Consider the following 19,442-nt stretch of genomic DNA (forward strand, 5'->3'; position numbering starts at 1 on the left):
CCCCTCAATTTCTCTTGCTGAACTCAACTGCTGCTGTAAATTTGACTGTTCAGTTAAATTCCAAAGGGAAACTACTTCTAACTCTTCTTATTCTCAAGGCAAGCAGAGTGATGCAAAAATGCAGTAGGAAAATCCCCAATAAAGTATTTACAAAATAGCTTTGCTTGTGATTGAAATAAGGGAAGGATTTCAAGCAACTAGCTTTTACCAATTAAAAATGCATGCCATATTAACATTGAAAATGTAAAATAATAATATTATTTTTGCTAAATTGTTGACAAGAAACTAGCAAGGAGAAGTGGAATATCAAAGATCTGTGGGTGGGGTTACAAACATGCCACGTGGGCACTCATAATGAGATTGCATTGATGCAAAGTTGCAAATTGCAACCATACATTATAAGGGAGTGCTACTTTTGAACTTATACCAAAGAAAATCTTCTTAAACAGCTTTGACATTTGATGAAATATGTGATATATAGTCTTCATTTGCGATATGATTTCTACTCAGATTCCATCTGACTTCCCTTCTTACTGCAAACATTTTATTTCTGTGATGAACATGAAACTACTTTCAAGTGAAAGTGTGTAGAACTGGCTGAATCTGGAGAATAGTGCAGTGAGCCAGCACAATTAACCTTGAAATGTGAATGCAATTTTTAAAATTATACATTTGCGGCATTTCCCCCTCCTGCTAAATTCACTAAGCTTGTAGTCCTATGTACACACTTACTTGAAAGTAAGTCTTGCTGAGCTCATCAATACCTACTTCCAAGTAAAGATGCATGGGATTAGGCTGCTAAGTACTTATATAGTGAATAAAATATTTGAAAAACTGTGCTTTGGCTTAAGTAACTGCAAACATTGACAACATGAGAGATCACATTGACCTGTGCAATGAACTTTTTTCTGTTATTGAGCCTTTATGTATCTCCTAAACTATGGAAAATATACTTAACGGAATAGCACAGTCCATCAAATGCAATTTATTGATTTTATGTTCTCAAATGAGACATCAGTATAGTCTCTTTGGAATGTCTACTTACAAAAATATAGTAAAATACATTATTTTAGTAGGAGCTCTATCTCCTGAGTTTTTTTGCTACTTACAATCTTATATTTTACATGCATGGAAACACATTCCAGGAGCTACTTTGCTCTTCAACAGCTCCCCAACAATGACCATCTTAATCCAGCCACCAGCAGTTTTTAAAGTCACAGACCCTATTTCACTGCTCAGCATTGCCAGTATCTACCAAGCAGGTTCAAAGAGTTCTCTTGCTAAGAGGTCTTCTTCTTCTTTTCTACACAGTCACAAAGGCCTATTTATCCCCTTTGTCGCCTCTTTAGACTTACCAGTGTCTCGGGATATTTAGCCTCTTCGTTGTTGCATCCATAGTAGTCTGGAATTTTATCCACATCTTGTATGTTTCCTTGCACTCTCACACCCTTGTCCGTGTGACAAGCCTGGCAAACGGGTGCATTGCCCATATCAGTCCTCCCCGTTCACTCCTGCAAGTGGGTTTGACTTTGAAGTGTCCTAAGCACTCCAAAGGGGCAGAGTAAACAATCCAGAAGGATAATTACTGATCCCGTGCTTTGCTCCCCTCAACTCCCCTCGCCAGAGTTTTCTTTCTGCAGGCTGCCCTGTGTCAAAAGGAAACCTCAGCAACTGCAAACAGCATTCAGTGACCATTTCCAATTCAGGCGCTGCCTGTCTATTTTTACACCTACTAGGCCAGCTATGCATGTAAATTGAATGGGGAGGGGGAAAGCGACATACAGGCAGCCTGACTAGCGCAGAGTTAAAGTCCTACTGTGTGAAATGCCTCCACATACAAGGGTTATTGAATTACCCAGCTGCATGCCTTTGAATGTTTTGATTTCCCCCCTTAGCCTTCTACTGTTCACATTATCCCTTGGTGCTTGCCCAAAGCACTACAGTTCAGAATGCTGCTTGCTAACACCCTGGTACTTTCCAGGAGAGAGGGGGGGCATTGGGGGAGGAGAAAAACTTTCACATGAAATGATTAATTCAAAATGCCAATTATTTTGTATTTAACACACAAATGCTACTAGATATTTTAATGGTGCTTTGTTTTTTTTAAAAAGTTCATCATATGGTACTTAATAAATATGCAACTATGGCATATTTGTTCATTCTGGATCTGCATTAGGTGAATGAGTCATAGCCTCATAGAATTTCTTTGGTAAGGATACTCAACATTTGAGAATCCTTTAAGCACTTTGAGCCACTACCCTTTTGCTCAAGCAGCCATGCTCCCTAAAGTACAAATCTTAAAAGCAGGCCTCACACAGCCAATTGGAGCTTTGCCAATAATGCAAACTCAATTATATTTATCACCGGAAAAGTAGATATATGGCTGGATCCAGATTTAGGCTACAATCCTAACCACACTTTCCTGAGAGTAAGCCTCCATGAATATAACAGGACTTCCCTGTGTAGACATAGTTGGGATTGCACTGTGGAGACCAACTGATATCAAGATGACATACATTAGTGGTGTCCCATTTATTTCAGCTGGTCTATGGCAAGCATGACTATGGTCTGGTTTGCATGCAGTGGTAAGCCATGCACTGAAACAAACTATGGGAACCAGGCAGAGCGCCTTCTCAGTAGTGGCGCCCGCTCTGTGGAACGTCCTCCCATCAAACGTAAAGGAGATAAGTAACTATATAACCTTTAGAAGTTATCTGAAGGCAGCCTTGTATCCCATGGGTGGGGTACAAATAAGATTAACAGCAGCAACAACAACTGCTACGAAGGAGAAGCACCATGCTGGTTGGCGCATGCTACTCAGTCTTGCACACTTCTCTTCTCCCTTTCCAGAGGCAATAAGCAAAGCATGGAGGGGCTGAGTTAGCATTACGTATGAACCAACACTTGTATTCTGTTTCTTTCTGAACCTATAATGAATGGAAGCCATTGTGTGCTTTTGGTTTAGCACTTTGTAGTTTGTATGGAAAAACAAACCATGAAAGCTAGTTTGCATGTACCGCTAAGTCATCCACACTATGGTTTTGTCCCCTGCTCCCTGGGGGAGTGAAGGAAGCATGACTGCAGCATGCACTAACACGCTGCTCATTCACCATAAGCCATGGCTTGTTTCTGACCACAGTTTACTGTTCTTGGGCGAATAAGGCCTAAATCTGGTTCCAACCCACTGAATATACCAAAAGTACATTCAATGAAACTAAAGTGTACTAAAGGTAACCGTTACGGTTTTCGTTATTTTGACACACATTTTCAGGTACTTACTGATTTTGTACAAAATTGTTTCTTCTTTATCAATTTTTTTTAAAGAAACAAACGATATTCAGTAACCAGTTGTCAATGATCCAACATCTTTATTGCCCTATTGATTTGTTACCCTTCACTGCTGCCAGGATTTATAATCGGATAACTGTGTTTTTCACCCTTTAGGTTTATTGACCTACGGGGAATTCATGCTCGTGTTAATTATGTCAAGTTAATTTAGAATGGCTCTGTGTTTCTCTTTTTCCCAAGTTGTCCAGCCTTTTGGTTACTGCAATATATTATTATTTATATTTACTGCCAATTTATGGAGGGAAGTGTCAATTACATACCTAGATATTGTAATAAAATTCAAATTGTGTGTCAAACGAATCTTTGAGATATGAAGTTTAACAGATTTTATGTATTGAGATCTCCAATAGGTCTCAAAATGTAGATATATTAATAGTAATCCTCAGACAAATTCAACAAGCTCATGGGATTCCTCCAGACTATCTGTTCAGCTTTAATCCTGATTTGCTTGTACAAAGCTTATGTGTTGGTTAGACTATGTCCAGCCTTAATGTGTATTCATTCTGAAATCTACAGGGTGGTTATATGACAATTAATGGTCATCCTGATTCATTTGTTAGGTGTCTACATGTTAATCCATTCATAATTCATTCATCCCACATTTTCAGTGTATTTCCTTTTCCAAACTGTAAAAAGATGGATTTTTAGCACCAAAGCAACAGACTGCTTTAATCCACTTTAAATATGCTGGTCTAACATCCTGATATACACTTCAAGTCCTCTCATAATACTGATAGTCTGAAGACTCCAAGGTCTTCAAAAGGTCTTCAAAACCCAACTTCTTACTATTTCCTTGCCTGATAAGATGCCAGGCACGCCATATTCAATATTGATGTGACAGGTTATGGACATCTGAAGCAATTCCACCCTAACCCCAGTCTAATACCTGTTTTAGGATTTCTTAATATGATTAGGAGAACATGATGGGGCATTTGTTGAGAGGTGGGTGAAGCAACTTTGAAGTACTCACAGAAGGTCACAAAGGCAACAAAACAAATCAGACAGATGCACCAACAATGCACAGGCCTGGTGGAAGCAGTGTGACTGGGGCAGTGGGATTCCCTCCCGACAAATTTCTTTGCTATGGGCAGATGAGAGTTGGAAGAGTTGTCACTGCACCACACTTTCCTTCTGCTGTAAAAAAGTCTCAGAGTGCTTGACTAACAGAGGAAACTGTAAAAATGAACAGACTTGTTTAGAAACTCCCATAGTTGCAGATAGTTGCCTCTCGTTTTTTAAAACATCTGCGACATCAAAATTTATGTATGCAACTTCATATGAAAAGGGAAATATCAAACTCTTAGCACAATATCCCCATGACCTTCCATCAAATACAGAACAGAGCTGCCTCCTGTTCAGCAAAATTCAAGCCTAGCTTTGTGGCAGAGTTCACTGTGTGTACGGATCAACTCTGCCTATTTTGTTTGTTTTATTTAACACTGTCCTATGTTTTTAATGTCATAAAAGACAGCAGTTGGCAAACTGAGAGACTTGAAGCATGCTCTATAAATATAAAAGGTTAACCTCCTCAGTGTTGTTTCCTGTTCACACGTATCTGCCCTCTCACATTCCATGTCTAATGAATAAGGTTTCTAAAAATTTATGGTAGCTGTCAATACTGTGAAATTTAAAATCCAGTGTGCAGTTGCAACTACCCAAATTCCATTTACTTTAGACTCAAAGCTGGGAGGTGGACAGAAGGGAGCACCAAAGTGGTAGGAGAGTTTCATAGAAACAACAGGTTTCGATACTTGATATTCTTCCAGTTTTCAGATTAATTATATTAAAAGAGACATGTCCTACACACTAGATCTCTGCCTGGCAATAAATGTTATTTGAAGAATCCCACTGGATGAAGAACACTGACAAAATGCATGGCATACTTTTAAGAGCATATAAATGGATAGGCAAGCAGGAAACAAAGTCCACGGACTAAGTTAAAAGGGTGCCAAATACTGATCAGCACACATTCCTTTCAAAAACTACTTGCAGATGGTTGTGATCTACATAGATATCTAAGACAAAGAAAGGGGCAATCTTTCTGCCAGTGAACTTCTAACAATGCTAGTGCTGTTTGTTACACTGCTTCAAAGTTATTAAGGGCAAATTACTCAGAAAGCAAATATTTTCATCTTTTGCCAGATTGAGGCGGGGCAAAGCAATCAAACCATGTGTATTATTTAGAGACTTAAATTTCAAAGTCCTTATGGAAGGGTGGAAAACTCCCAGGGTCTCGTTAATGCCATTGTTATTTGGGTCTGTCTCTCAGATCTATCATATCACATAGCAGCTAAGAAACAGAAAACAAAAGCTGATTGTTACAGTAATCTGGCCTGTACATCAGTATTATATAATTAAAAACACAAGCAATGGAAAAGAGTTAGAGGTTGCTTTCACCTTCTTGAATCTAGAATTATTCAAAGAAGTCAAAAGGGCATTGATGGAAAAGTGCTGGGCATATTAGAGGCTAATTGGCTTATAGTGCCACGAGAAACTTGATCTCAGTCTGCCCTAGTGTTACCCTCATTGGGGAGTTAAGGTACATAAGAAAAACTGTCAGTTCAAGCCATGTCCCAAGTGGTCCAACATCCTGTTTCTTGCAGTGGGCAGTCAGATGCCTTTGGGAAATGGGCAAGTAGGACCTAAGTGCAGCAGTATTCTTTCCACCTGTGATTACAACTGAAGGTAGAACATAGACATTGTGGCTAGTAGCTATGGTGATCTCTATTCCAGTTTTATCAGCATCTTAAGACCAACCCTTGATCGGTCCTTTTGTTTCTGTTTCACTGAGTGACCTTACTGTTGCTGGGTTATCCTTGAAATGTCCTTTTCAATTCCAGAACTCATTTGCAGCTGTTTCTTCAAATTCATCTCCAGGGGAAAATTATGGATTAGTATTTTTCAGTTGCTAAATAACACTGAGTAGAATTATCTTAAAAGCCAATACCCCCTTTCCATCATCCTCTGAGCATATCCATCTATACTGAAAGGCTGAGCAGCACACTTCTAGTGCATTGACTGATGCTCCAGCAAAGAGCTTTGGACCAGCTGAGCACTATCTTCTTTTCTGGCTATTACTGGCAAACTATGAATTGAATGTGTAAACTGAACATACGGGTTAATATGGCTAAAATACTCCATATATTAGGACATAAAGCCTCTCACACAAGTGATGGAGAAGTGTGGCTTCTTAACTATCCTGAAATGTTTTTCACTGGACTTGTTCATTGCGGTTGTGCTCTTAGTAGGGTGTGTATTAGTATCAGTATATTCATCTGATTTGAACACTGGCATTTCTTTGTCTTAAATTCATTCTGAACCTGATGGCTATCCATGTGGATTTTGCACAACACAGAGTAAAGAGAAAAGTCAAAATATTGAGAAGGACGTGGCTTAAGCACAGTAGGTGCAGAGCATCTCTTAGTTTTTGACATCAAGAGCAGCTATAAATCCATTTAAGCACTGTGTAGCCATCCAAAGCCATGGGATTCATAGAAGCCCTAACAGGATTTGTTATTTTTAAAGGAAAGAAAATGTGATCCCTCCCCCCTTACACACAATTCACATTATTTGATGAGCTGTCTCTTAACAAAAGCACCTATTGAAATTATGGGTATAGAAGCTAGAAATACATGAACAAGTTACAGAAATGAGAAAGTGTGGAAGATGATTTTGTTTATTTTGCTTTGGCACTTAACACTAGAATCTACACTGCTAAATATACACAGCTAAATATATCCAAGAGTAGGACATATATAGCACTACTGCTGATAGCTGGTAAAATAATAACACTTTGCATAGTGGAATACAAATGCCCAAAACTCTTTGCATACAAGATGTCACAGCAAACCTTACAACAGCTATGTAAGATAATGATATTGACCTTTGCATGAGGATGATATTGCAGGTGCAGGGAGGAAGAGCTGAGGGAATACCAATTAGGGGCTATGCATATTAGTTTGGGAATGAGTTGAGCTTTGAAGCACAGGTCATTTTTTGCAGCCTTTCAACCCACAGTTCACATTCTCAGGAACTTCACACATGTACATTTCAACATACAAAGGAACATAGCTGAGTTGGTCACAGCGTGGTGCTGATAACACCAAGGTTGCAGGTTCAATCCCCATATGGTAAAGGGACCCCTGACCATTAGGTCCAGTTGTGGCCGACTCTGGGGTTGTGGCACTCATCTCACTTTATTGGCCGAGGGAGCCGGCGTACAGCTTCCAGGTCATGTGGCCAGCATGACTAAGCCGCTTCTGGCAAACCAGAGCAGCGCACGGAAACGCCGTTTACCTTCCCGCCAGAGCAGTACCTATTTATCTACTTGCACTTTGACGTGCTTTCAAGCTGCTAGGTTGGCAGGAGCAGGGACTGAGCAACAGGAGCTCACCCCATCGCGGGGGTTCGAACCACTGACCTGATCGGCAAGTCCTAGGCTCTGTGGTTTAACCCACAGCGCCACGCACGTCCCATAATCCCAATATGGGATAGCTGCATATTCCTGTACTGCATGGGGTTGGACTAGATGATCCTCAGGGAGCCTTCCAGCTCTGTGATTCTATGATCCTGCATGTCACCTCAAAACTGGGACACACTTCTATTATTTATTTTCTCTAAGGCACAAGCTTAAACAACATGATGATCCATAACTCATAAAATCACAATTTTTAAAAAATGGAATGAGATGTCAAATCTTTTTGAGTTATAAAATGGTTCAAATATGATTACAATTGAGCTCCTAAGTTGATATTTTAGTTACTTCATCTTCCTGTGTTTGAAAGTGATATCCTTCCCCAATGTCCATTTGCCTAGCAATGGAAGATGGTCAGATATATAAATAAAATGCTGTTTCATTTGCAGTAGCTGGGTAAGGGCCATGCTGACAGAATACGATGGAGGCCCAACACTTCATATTGCAAAATTCACCAACTCCGTTATGCTTCACATACCAAATGCCATTTCACTAAGGCAGCTCTATATTTTCTCTGATAAGTAACATTTGCAAATGCAGATGATGGTGGGATAAAACAGCAATCTGGAGCACAACACTTCCAGCCTCGCTACCCATTAAACACTCAACCAATTACAAATGCATATTCTTAGCCATATTTGAAAAAAACAATCACCAGAAGGCCCTTCCTATATGCTGAATGGTTCAATGCATTAATCATAATAATCCTCTCTTGCTAGTACCAGAGACAGAGAGATCTTTTAATCCAAGAACTACCATATGTCACTACATTGAGCATATAAATAAAAAAGCAGACAAACCATGCTATTAATCATTGCAAGCTACTGCAATAGAATAGGGGGAAAGAGAAATTTTGCATGAGTACATCATTTACATGGTGAAACAGTATCACAGTGAAAGGCCTAACCACATCTATAGATAGATCTCTAAAAATGCATTTTTAGATGTATTGAATCCTGGCAAGATGGAGGCACTGGGTGAGTAGTTCCTGTGTCCGAGAAATGATGCACATCTGAAGGAGGTTTGCAGAAGGCATGCTAGTATTATGGATGCACATTCATCCTATGCAGTTTCCCTGCTCTTCTACATACAAAGCAACAGCACCAGTCTCAAGAATGCTTGGCCTAAAAAGAAGCTCCCTAAAAGATGCAGAATTAACCAGGCACTTATCATCATATGCTAATCCTCTTGTGTGCTGCCAACTTCAAAAATGTCAAGCGGCAACACATCGTTATATAGCTTAGCATGGAACAAACCAGAGACCATAAATAATTAAGGAAATGCTTGCATTATTAAACCTGGAACATCAAAAGATGTTCATCAGTAGCAACATAACCTAGAACATCATTATAGCACTGAAGACCTGTGGTGCTTTAAAGAAAAAGAAACCTTCAGCATAACTGTGGCTGTTCTAAAGGAACCTGGCCATGCCCTCCAACACTTCAGAGGGTGCAAGTCCAGCCCAGGGCCACTTCCTGGGTGCTTGAGCTCCTAGCCATACAGCACTATGCTCAGGCAATGCTCACTAGGATCTTCCTCTGTACCTAATGGCAACAGTGGCCAGACAGAGAGAGAAACTGAACACACAAACTTAACCAGCTCACTTGCTCAGCTGGGAAAACATCTGATGAAATTGAATCTAGCCTATATAAGAGCAAAGACTAAGTGGTGTGGTATAGTGGTTAAAGTGTCAAGACTAAGCCCTGGAAGACCAGGGTTCAAATGTCCATTTAGCTATGAAGCTCAGTGGGTGAGCTTTGGGCCAGCCATTGATTTACAGCCTAGCCTACCTCACAGGTTTGTTGTCAAAATAATATGGAGACAGGGAGAGCCATGCACGCCACTTTGAGCTCCTTGAAGGAAAGGTGGGATGTGAATGCATCATAAAAGGAAAGGTCCCTTCCTTCTTCTTTCCGAACAGATCCTCCCTCTACAGGGATAGAGAGGCAGGTGGGGTCTTACTGGATCTCTTCTTGTAGTAACAGGAGCTGTGCAACTGCCTATTTGTACTCCCAACTCTGATATTTCTTCTCTGCTCAGTTCTGGGCAGGTTGTGCTTCCCATCTTCTGGGTCACACACTACCCATGGCATCTGCGTATCACTTCAGTCCAGATGCAAAACATAGTTGGTCTTGCTGGGGAGCCATGAAGAGCACAATTACCTCTTTGTAATGAGCACAAAGTAAGAGACCTTCCCAGCACCACATATCCATAGGACATCACTGGCAGACTCTTGCAGCTACACAGCCATGTATGTGTGTGAGGTGCCTCAAAAAAAGGCATCTAAAAACCTCAGCACAGCCATGACACACAACATAAATTTCACAATTAAATAAATATGAATGATTTCTTTTGTAGCTATAGCACAGCCTGTGAGAAATGGCTTATTCTCTTGCTAACTTCCAAACGAGAGTACATACAGTCATACCTCGTGTTGCATCCGCTTCAAGTTATGTCTTTTCGCGTTACGTCCCTCGGCAACCTGGAAGTACCAGAACAGGTTACTTCCGGGTTTCGCCGCTCACGCATGTGCAGAGGCGCAAATCGCGCCGTGCATGAACAGAGTTCAACAAAGTCTTGTAGGTCATGTAATCCAACTCCTTGCTCCATGCAAGAAATCCAGAGCTAGCATATTCCAACAGATCTCCAGGCCTGTTTCGAGGTGTTGGTATTGGTGTAGAAAGCCCTACACAGCTTGGGACCAGGATACCTAAAAGATTGACTCATCCCACAACATACCCAAATGATCATAACATTCTGCAGAAGAGGTAGACCATTCTGCACAATGTCAAGAAGACTGGGCATTTTGTGTGGCAGCACCTACCCAAGCATCTCATTACATTCTTAGTATGCTATGAATAATGGCAAGCACAAGCCTAGCTTTGGTTATTTCCTTCATGGAACTATTCCAATGCCCTTCATGAAGTCTACATTTCACATGCACACAATCAGTGGAGGCTGGTCGATTAGGGCAAATGTCTCACCAACCTCAGTCTGTCCCCAGCCAGCTCCTCCCTGTCTACATTCTTACATACAACCAGTCTAGGGTGTGCCAGTGCTGTCAGCTTCCTCTTCCTTGGTCCCAATGTTGCTCTTGTAGGGAGGAGGATAGGGGGAAACTAGAATTAGTTGGCTCTGCCTGCCATTGCCTGCCCATCATTGACTCTGGCTTCTGCTACTGTTGATCTCCCATTATCTTGTTCATCAGTTTTCAAAACATTCCTAACTTTCAAAATATGTAGATATACAGACTTTGCTGCCAGAGATGTTTAGTACTTATTCCCCTTTCACATATTCTAAGCACTGCTGCCAACCTTTTCCACTTTCCTAAAAAATGAAAGTAACAAAAAAAAAAAAAACTAAGCTGGTTCCCTTGAGAGGCAGATGTTGTTTCAGCAATCATCTACATCTGGGTCACAAACATAGTTATCATAGGATTATATATTAGCAGCAAACATTTAATCTACTCTGGAAGTGAGCATACATGGTTTTGATATGGAAATGTGTTTTTTGTAAAAAAAAAATAGTTTTCACATTTATCTGTGTCTGAAAGGAGTTGAGAATTTATAGTTCAGATTTAGGACAGTGGTCAAAAACATTCTTCGAAAACAAAGATAACCAAATGTAATTATTTATTCTTTAGAAGAAAGTCTGATTTTGAAAGCTCAAATATTTTTCGAAGTATTTATGGGTCTGTTTGGGCCCTCTTATGGACTGCATACAGCATACAGTTCAAACTAAGGAATTAGATGACTGAAATCCTCCAGCACAAATTTCCCCTCCCATCAGCCCCAGCAATCATGGCCAATGGTCAGGAATGATGGTTCAGCAACATCTGGAGGGCATCACAACAGCTGCCCATGCCGTAGTGGCTGCCTCTGTTTAACAAGCAGTTCACGTAGAACAGCTCTCCACAGGTACCAAGACATTGTCTTCACGATTTGCAGAAATCCTTTAAAAGATTTGTGGTGATATGGCAAACTGGTTTGATCTGTAAGATGAGCGACTGAGGTAGAGCTTTATCACAAGGTGGGTGAAACATGCTGTTATTCTGACAAATGAAGATTTTAAAATCATGCAGTGCCTGGGCTCAAAACACAGTTGTGGACACAAAGCATATTTTTAAAGGTTAGAGGTGAATAATTGTGTGTGTGTGCGTGCATGCATGCATGCATGCATGTATGTGTGTGTTTATGTGTGTGTGTGTGTGTGTACTTCAGACCTACCCATATTAACATGTAACAAAAGATTTGGCAATCAATATGTAAATAGATGCATTCAAGTCTGCAGCTTCTGCCATGCATAAAATCTTCTCTCCCGTTCCACACCCACCCACCCTCAGAAACAAGTTCTTAATTACTTCAGCCAGTGAAATGGAGTACCCGGATATGAGCATGGGCCATTTCCAGCAAAACTAATATGAAAACCAATGGCTGCATTTTATCCAACATGCACTTTCCCTGCAGTCACTTTTTTTTCTGCTGGTGAATTTTAAACATGTTTTCAAACTGCTTTCACTGGGACTAGCTGTCTCATCATATCTGGCTACGCCCTCTTGCACACCGAGGCAAATTAAGACTCTCAGATTCACTCTCAACTCAAGCCTAATTTCCTAATTGATTCTGGACTCTACTTCAGAGGAGGGTCAGAACATGGGATGGTGCAGAAGAATGAAAAGAAAATGAAAGAAGCCTCATATAGGTGCCTTGGAGCTTGTCTGAGGCCCGGGGTGGGAGACTTGTTCGGATAAGGTAATAAACTCAAACGGAAAGGCAGTCTGTCCTTAGCTGGGGTCCCCAGCCAACTTAGCCCTCTGAGAAACAGGGCAAGTATACTTGGCTGACCTGCCCCCCTGCACAGACCTGTAGTTCTCTTTGAGATGGTAGATCTGTGTCTGGGCTGCACCACTTCAGACTGCAGGCTAGAGGAGTTAACATGGATGAATGCTCACTCCTCCATAAAAATAACAACTTGCATGCAAAAAGTTAGCAGGCCAAGGAAAGGCTAAAACATGTCTTCCTAATATCAAGCTTTTGTGTGTGTCTTTGAAGAAGCATCTGATCACACTCATCTGATTCTTCTAGACTTCTCCATGTTCCAACCACCTTTTCCTAGGTGCCCCATCTACGTCCAACCTTTCTCTAGAATCTGGATGACTTGCTATGACATCTGCTCAGCCAATAGCAAGCAGAGACTCTTAGGGACAGAGACCCTTCTGAGTGGCTTCCTATCAACAACCGTAAAACCCTTCAGCTCATAGATATGCCAGTGTTTCTCAGACTTTATAAAACCATATCTAGTTATTTCTAAGCATAGTTTTCACTGATATGCAGTACTCTTCATTGTTGTATCAATATCTGGAAATAATTTTACAGGGTTGTTTAGATCTTATGTTCATCTTCTCCCCCCATCCCTTTAAAAAGAAAATCTAAAATTAAAATTAAACAAAAAAAAGCCTTCATCCCGCCATAAACTTACTTGATCTTCCTTTCAGCGCCCTAACCTAGAATATACCCACTTTGTTCTTTTATTCCATATACTGCTTCTTCCTCACCTTATTGGTTCATGCACAACTTCCCAGTTTCCCTTCTAGTCAATAGGCTACCACCTTCCCACATTTTTCCTCCTACAGAACCCTCTCCCCACTTCCCATTCAATATGAGATAACAGAGCCTACAGGAAGATGCAACATCACAATCACAGGGGCGTTGTGAATCGCACTTTTGGAAACCATAATCCTTGACTCTTTGGAACCTGGTAAGAAAAAAGACCAGGCCAGATTGGGCCTGTCGAAAATGCACACACCCTTGTCAGAGTCTCACACATACCAACTTGAGGAAACATTAGTACATAGGGCTTACGCTTTTCCCTAAAGTAAAGAGAAGCAATTAAGCCAATGCTGTGTGCACAGCTGGTTTGTTTCTTAGGCATTTTGATATGTTTCCCCTCAAGCCAGATTCAATCTGAATTGAGGAGAAAAAGGACCTAGCTGCATTTAAACTGGTGCTATGTGCACAGCCTATAATTTGCCTTTGTCATCCCAATCCTGAAAGGTACTCAGGCTTTTTGTCTACCCAGAATTGTTTATGACTGCCAAGAAGGGTCTGTGTACATTCCAAGTACGCTCATCACTTTACATTACACAGCATTATGCTATCTCATCCTTTGCCATGCACACAGATTTATATTTCTACAGGTAAAGGGCAACATGCTTAAACCACACCCATTCCTGTTAGAAAGCAAGTTTGCTGTGCGACTGAGGGGGCTATTTATGTAACAGTGAATGTGCAGCTGCAGTAAAAGGCAGACACAGTGAGGCTGGCTGCTGAATATTAAACGGAACAAAGCAAATAGAAGCATAGTAATTCCCTGGTATATGCTGAGCACTGACCTATTATTGCTTCTTAGAGGAGAACATGCTGATCTCCCCATCCTCTGTGGCCAACATATTCCTAACATGTGGACTCCTCTAAGTCTGCCTGGTTCTAATCAAGGTCATGCAGCAGTTTGTGCAAAAGAGATGCCAGAAGGGACTGGTTTAATTATATTCAACTTTAATTAAAGAGCCTCAACATTCTGGTTTAAAACAGATAAAATCAGAGAGAGCTCTCCAAAATCAGTTCAGTGCAAAGCACCCTTCTACATGCACAGATGAGTTGGTAATCATATTTATATACTATACATAACAGTAAAATATACTATATGTTTTATAAGGAAATGATCAAACATATAATCAAAGGGCTGGCTTATGCTGTAGTGTTCCATTTAGAGGATTAGGGTAGTAATCGCAATCTGCCTTTATCAGCTACACATCCCAGTGCTGCCTATATGGGAAATGGCATTCATGTCCTGATAAAGAGAATTCTAATGCAACTTAATGAACGTAGCAAACAAAGCCTTCAAGAAGTCAGACAGATCACATCAGGCATCCCATAGGCATCCAGCCGCTTAACGAACAGGCAATATATATATAATTGTAATGAATTTTAGACTGAATAATTCATTCCACAATAGCAAGGGGTGGGAATTAGATGCAATCCATAAATACACGGGGGGGGGGGGACAAACAGCAGGAATGGCAATTCTGGCAATTTGCTAAACATATCTGCATGTTAAAATGTAGTATGTCTGGACCTATGCCTGTGTGATATCAGCACAACAACATGGGCCGCAGGAAGGAATGTGTGTATGAAGGAAGGGAGAGAGAGGCAATTACCACCTGGAGCATATAACTGCAGACAATTTATATAGGCACAGAAGACAAAGTAGCACTACAGATGAGTTAAAACGTAGCAAATAAGGAAGCCTTTCCTGTACTGTATACCAATGGTGCTTCCCTGCCTAGGTGTCCTTTTGGACACACATTAACGTATCCCATTAAATGTGAATATTGTACACCTGCTTCTTTAAGCAAGACTTGAGAAAACTCAGCTGATGAAGGGTTTGTGTTCATGCACTAACAACAACAACAATTTATCTGTACCCCACCCATTTGACTGGGTTGCCCCAGCCACTCTGGGCAGCTTCCAACATATATAAAAACATAATTTAAAAAATCAACATTAAAAAGCTTCCCTACATAGGGCTGCCTTCAGATGTCTTCTAAAGGTTATATGGTCACTCATCTCCTTGACATCGGATAACAGGGCATTCCACAGGGTGGGTGCCACTATCAAGAAGGCCCTCTTTCTGTTTACTAAGTAAACACCCTCATGATCTGCACCCCTGACAGTGTACATTTAAACAAAAAGCCACACCTCTATACCTTCAGAGGCAAATGCCAAGTGGGAGGTTGCCCTAAAATATATGAGTGGTTCTCAGTTGCGAAGAATATAACCTCAATGAAGGTCTCCACAATATCCAACAATACCACTATTGTTGTTATAATCTCTTCCAATTTATAGAAAATCATTTTCCCTGACAAAATAAGCAACAAGCATTGGGATGGGGAGGGTGTTTTAGCTTGTCACTAGCTTCCCAATCCTAAACAGATCTCAGAAACAGTGGCAATATTACAAATACTTCAGAGAAGAATGACTGGAGAATGGTTGTCAGTATTGAAAAGCAGAGAAGCAGACAACCTAAGTTAATTAAACACACACACAAAGCTTCTGCAGCGTATAGGATGAATCACATAACAATGCTGTAAAATGAACAGAGTGAAATGCCCATTAATAGAGGTGCAAAGGATCCACCCTTGATGCCTACAGTAAGCAACAGAACAGATTATTCAGTTTATAGCATTTGGATTTCATGTAAAACTGCATGCTAATGACCTGACAGCAAAAAAAAAATGGAAACAGAGGGAAAGGGGGAAAATGTCTCAGACCTCAAAACCTATCTTGATTAAGCGCAGCACAAAATTGCAGTATTCCCTGCCAGTAAACAGTTTCAAAACAGCTGGAGGCATAAAACACCTGGCTCCTGGGTGATCAAAACAGAGCGTAGGAGCTTTGAAGATAAAAGAAGAAAAGCAAAAGAAGTGCCATTGGCCATCTTCATATGCTTGCACCCATGTGGCTAGGAATTATTTTATTTGCTCTCACTGCAGTAAGCAAAACATTTATGGCAGGGTAGGGGATGCAAAATTTTGGAGTGGAAAGGGAGACATTGCTGCATATCTTGCAGGGGACACCTGTGTACGTGTCCTATATATATGGGGGGGGGAGGAGAGTGATGGTGGGGTATGTTTGCTCATACCTTGCGCTTCCGATTTTCCCTAGAGATTTTCCTTTGCCTTTTTCTCTCCTTCTCTTTCTCCTTCTCCCTTTCATCGTTTTCAGCCTCCCGAACTTTTTTAATAGAAGCAGCGGCGTGAGCCATTTTGCAGAGGGGAGCACCTACTCAGAGCAGTCGATTCCCACCACACTGAGATCCAGGCGATTTGTTTATCTCGCAAGGGCACAGAGGAGGTGATGCTGGAAGGCAGAAATCCACAGGGCAATCCTCTTCTCCCGCTCTTCCTCTTTCGCCCTCCTCCTCAGGCACCCTCTGATAGGTCACAGCTGTGATCCAGCCTCTGCAGCATCCATAATTCAGCACAAGATAGGCATATCCTGATTTTTAAGTCTCCCCCTTGCTCCCCCCTGCACACATGTAGGAAGGAACATGCACACAGCAGCACAGAGAGCTATGGAGGAGAAGCCTCACAGAAAAGCAGGAAGCACTTTAGATTTCCTGTGACAGCTGAAGAAAATTCATCCTATGCACAAATTTCACCAGCTGGAAAGGTCTCTTGGGATTCCTCCAGACAGGCTGCATATGCTGGATAGAGAGCCAGGATGGAGCCACCTCTGTACAATCCTTAGAAGTGGGTGGGTAGGGGTGGACAGCTCCTTGCAGCTACCAGCATCACCTCGTTACAGGGTGGGAAGAAAATGGTGCAGTCTGGCTTAATGACTTGCCGCTGCAACTGCCTCTGCTAAAAAGCACATGATATGCTCTGTTCTCCTCACATCTCTCCATTCCAGTCTTCCCTTCTCTTGCTTATTAAATGCAGTTATTCTCTCTCTCTCCTCCCCACCCTGCCGCCTTTCTCCACCCAAAAACAAAGGAATTGGGAGGATAAGGAGGAAACGTTGCTATGCTCAGAACAGACCGGCTGCAGCCTGTTCAGTCTGCAGGTAGCGACTTCCTAGCTAAATACATGGCTGAGTGAGCTGAGAGAGGGAGAGAGAAGGGAAGAAGCTGGGAATAGTCAGGTCCTCATTGTGTCGTTTTTTTAGAGTCCACGTGAGGCTGCATTAGGAGAGCTGCATTAAGAGGCGATCCCAGTGCTGCTCTGAGGGTGGACTTCGGCAAGGAAAACACGCAGCATAATCTGGGCTCAGCCTGTCCCAGCCAGCTAAATTCTGTGGGGGGAGGGTAATAAAATGTAGAATATCTTAGTCTGCAGTATACATTACTTAAAGGCTATCTGATTTGTGAAGTGCTTACATTAGGAATAAAAAATTAAAGCAAAACAGGATGATTATTGGAGTATGAGAAATGAAAACAGAGAATGCATCTTTTTAATTACACAAGAGGGGGAGGGACTTATTCCCAGAACATTTGAGATGAGCTTTTATTATCTTTTATATTAGGTGCAGATGGGGTGGGGTCTATCATCCCCTGACTGCATATCACACAGACTGCATATCCCAACAGCCTATCCTTGCAAAACACCAGCCCCACCTACCTAGGAAGTATTTGCTCCTGCAAATGCATTCATTATAACAATGATTTCTTGAAATCGGCAAAGCTACCCCTTTCGAGACACACGTAAAACAATGAGCCTGAAAAGCCACAGCAAAGCCGGAAGTCTCTCTCAGCCCATAATTGAGCAAGTAAGCAATGCACATAAATGGTCTTTTCCCTAATCCAAGTGAGGAATCATGCATTCCTCTATTTTTAGCACAACATTGTCCAAAGCAGAAGGTAACGGGTATTTCCAAAAACTCTTCAATTAAATGGCCCTAATTTGGCTGTACTGCAAGGTCCTTTGGGCAGCACAATGGCTGAAGTGGTACAGAAGAGCTCTTCTCAGGCCCAGTGTCTGCATTTCAGCATCAGCAAGGCACAAAAGACAGCCTATTATTAAAGGGATCCAGGCATCAGGAAAGTGTTCCAAGGGAAGTGAATGGAAGTTCCACTGGGTAACAAACAAACTCAGCAGCTCCCACTAGCGAGTGCATCACTTAACCTGTGTTAAGTAATGTAATAATATACAACAATAATAATTTATTATTTATACCCCACCCATCTGGCTGGATTTTCCCTAGCAACTCTGGGCCGATTCCAACAAAATACTAAAAATACATTAAAAACTCTATGTAAACAGAAGTTGGGGGGGGGGCACACCACATTCTAAATGTACCTGCAAACACTGGTTCCCACATGCTCCACCCCTGACTTCTCTGCATTGAGTAGGTGCTTTGTAACATGCTCACCAAATGAGCTTAAGAGCCTCTATGTGATCCTGAATTATGAACACACTTAGAAGCCCCATACAGACCCTCCTACTCAATGTGGGAAAGTCACAAGTGTTGGGGACCAGCACGCATAGGGATGATGTATACACCCTGCACCCACTATTCAGGTTTACATCGCACCTGAATAGGTGAAGGCAGCATCAAGGAGAAACCCTGACATTCTCAAGATTTGGGGAAAGGGAAAGGGATCTTCTTGGTGCCACAATAAGCCTTTGAGACATCTGGAAGACAGTGAGGCTTCTCACTGCTTTTCAAGTGTCTCTGAGACTCTGCAAAAGATGGATGAAGGCTCCCCCCCCCCACCACCAATCTTCCCAGCTCATAACTGTGAAGGTAAGAGGTTTCTCACCTCAAGCCATCCTGAGTCTTGAGCACAGTATGACATTCCTGCCCCTCCCACTGCTAAGAGAGCAGGTAAGAACAAATTTTGGATGGCCACAAAGTAATGCAGAAGGCTAAATAAAAGCCTTCCACTGGAGTAAGTAAAGCAAGCAGAAGATGCTTGGTGGACTAGGGGAATGCTGTGGATGTAGTGCATCTTGATTTCAGCAAGGCTTATGACAAAGTCCCCCATGATACTCTTGCAGAGAGACTGGTAAAACATGAACTGGACGAGGTAACCATTAGGTGGATTTGTAGCTGATTGACTG

The 19,442-nt window shown here is 41.6% G+C and overlaps 1 protein-coding gene across 30 annotated transcripts in view; it reads right to left on the reverse strand.

The window, feature by feature from the left end:
* The window catches only part of ANK2 (ankyrin 2), a gene marked incomplete at its 3' end in the record, with an annotated part of 313,486 nt that overhangs the window by 135,657 nt on the left and 158,387 nt on the right, over positions 1-19,442 (reverse strand). For 4 of the 30 annotated variants that reach the window (XM_081020252.1, XM_081020239.1, XM_081020229.1 and 1 more), the window contains exon 1: positions 1,356-1,700. The exons of 8 other annotated variants lie outside the window; for them this stretch is intronic. In XM_081020252.1, coding sequence (XP_080876378.1) covers positions 1,356-1,490 — 135 coding nt within the window. In that variant the 5' untranslated portion in view covers positions 1,491-1,700. Of the gene's footprint in view, positions 1-1,355; positions 1,702-16,522; positions 17,458-19,442 lie in introns of those variants that run through there. 18 more of the 30 variants (XM_081020246.1, XM_081020244.1, XM_081020243.1 and 15 more) reach the window with 11 other exon arrangements.

The sequence above is a fragment of the Podarcis pityusensis genome, assembly GCF_964106645.2.
Source record: "Podarcis pityusensis genome assembly, chromosome: 9".
NCBI lineage: Eukaryota > Metazoa > Chordata > Lepidosauria > Squamata > Lacertidae > Podarcis > Podarcis pityusensis.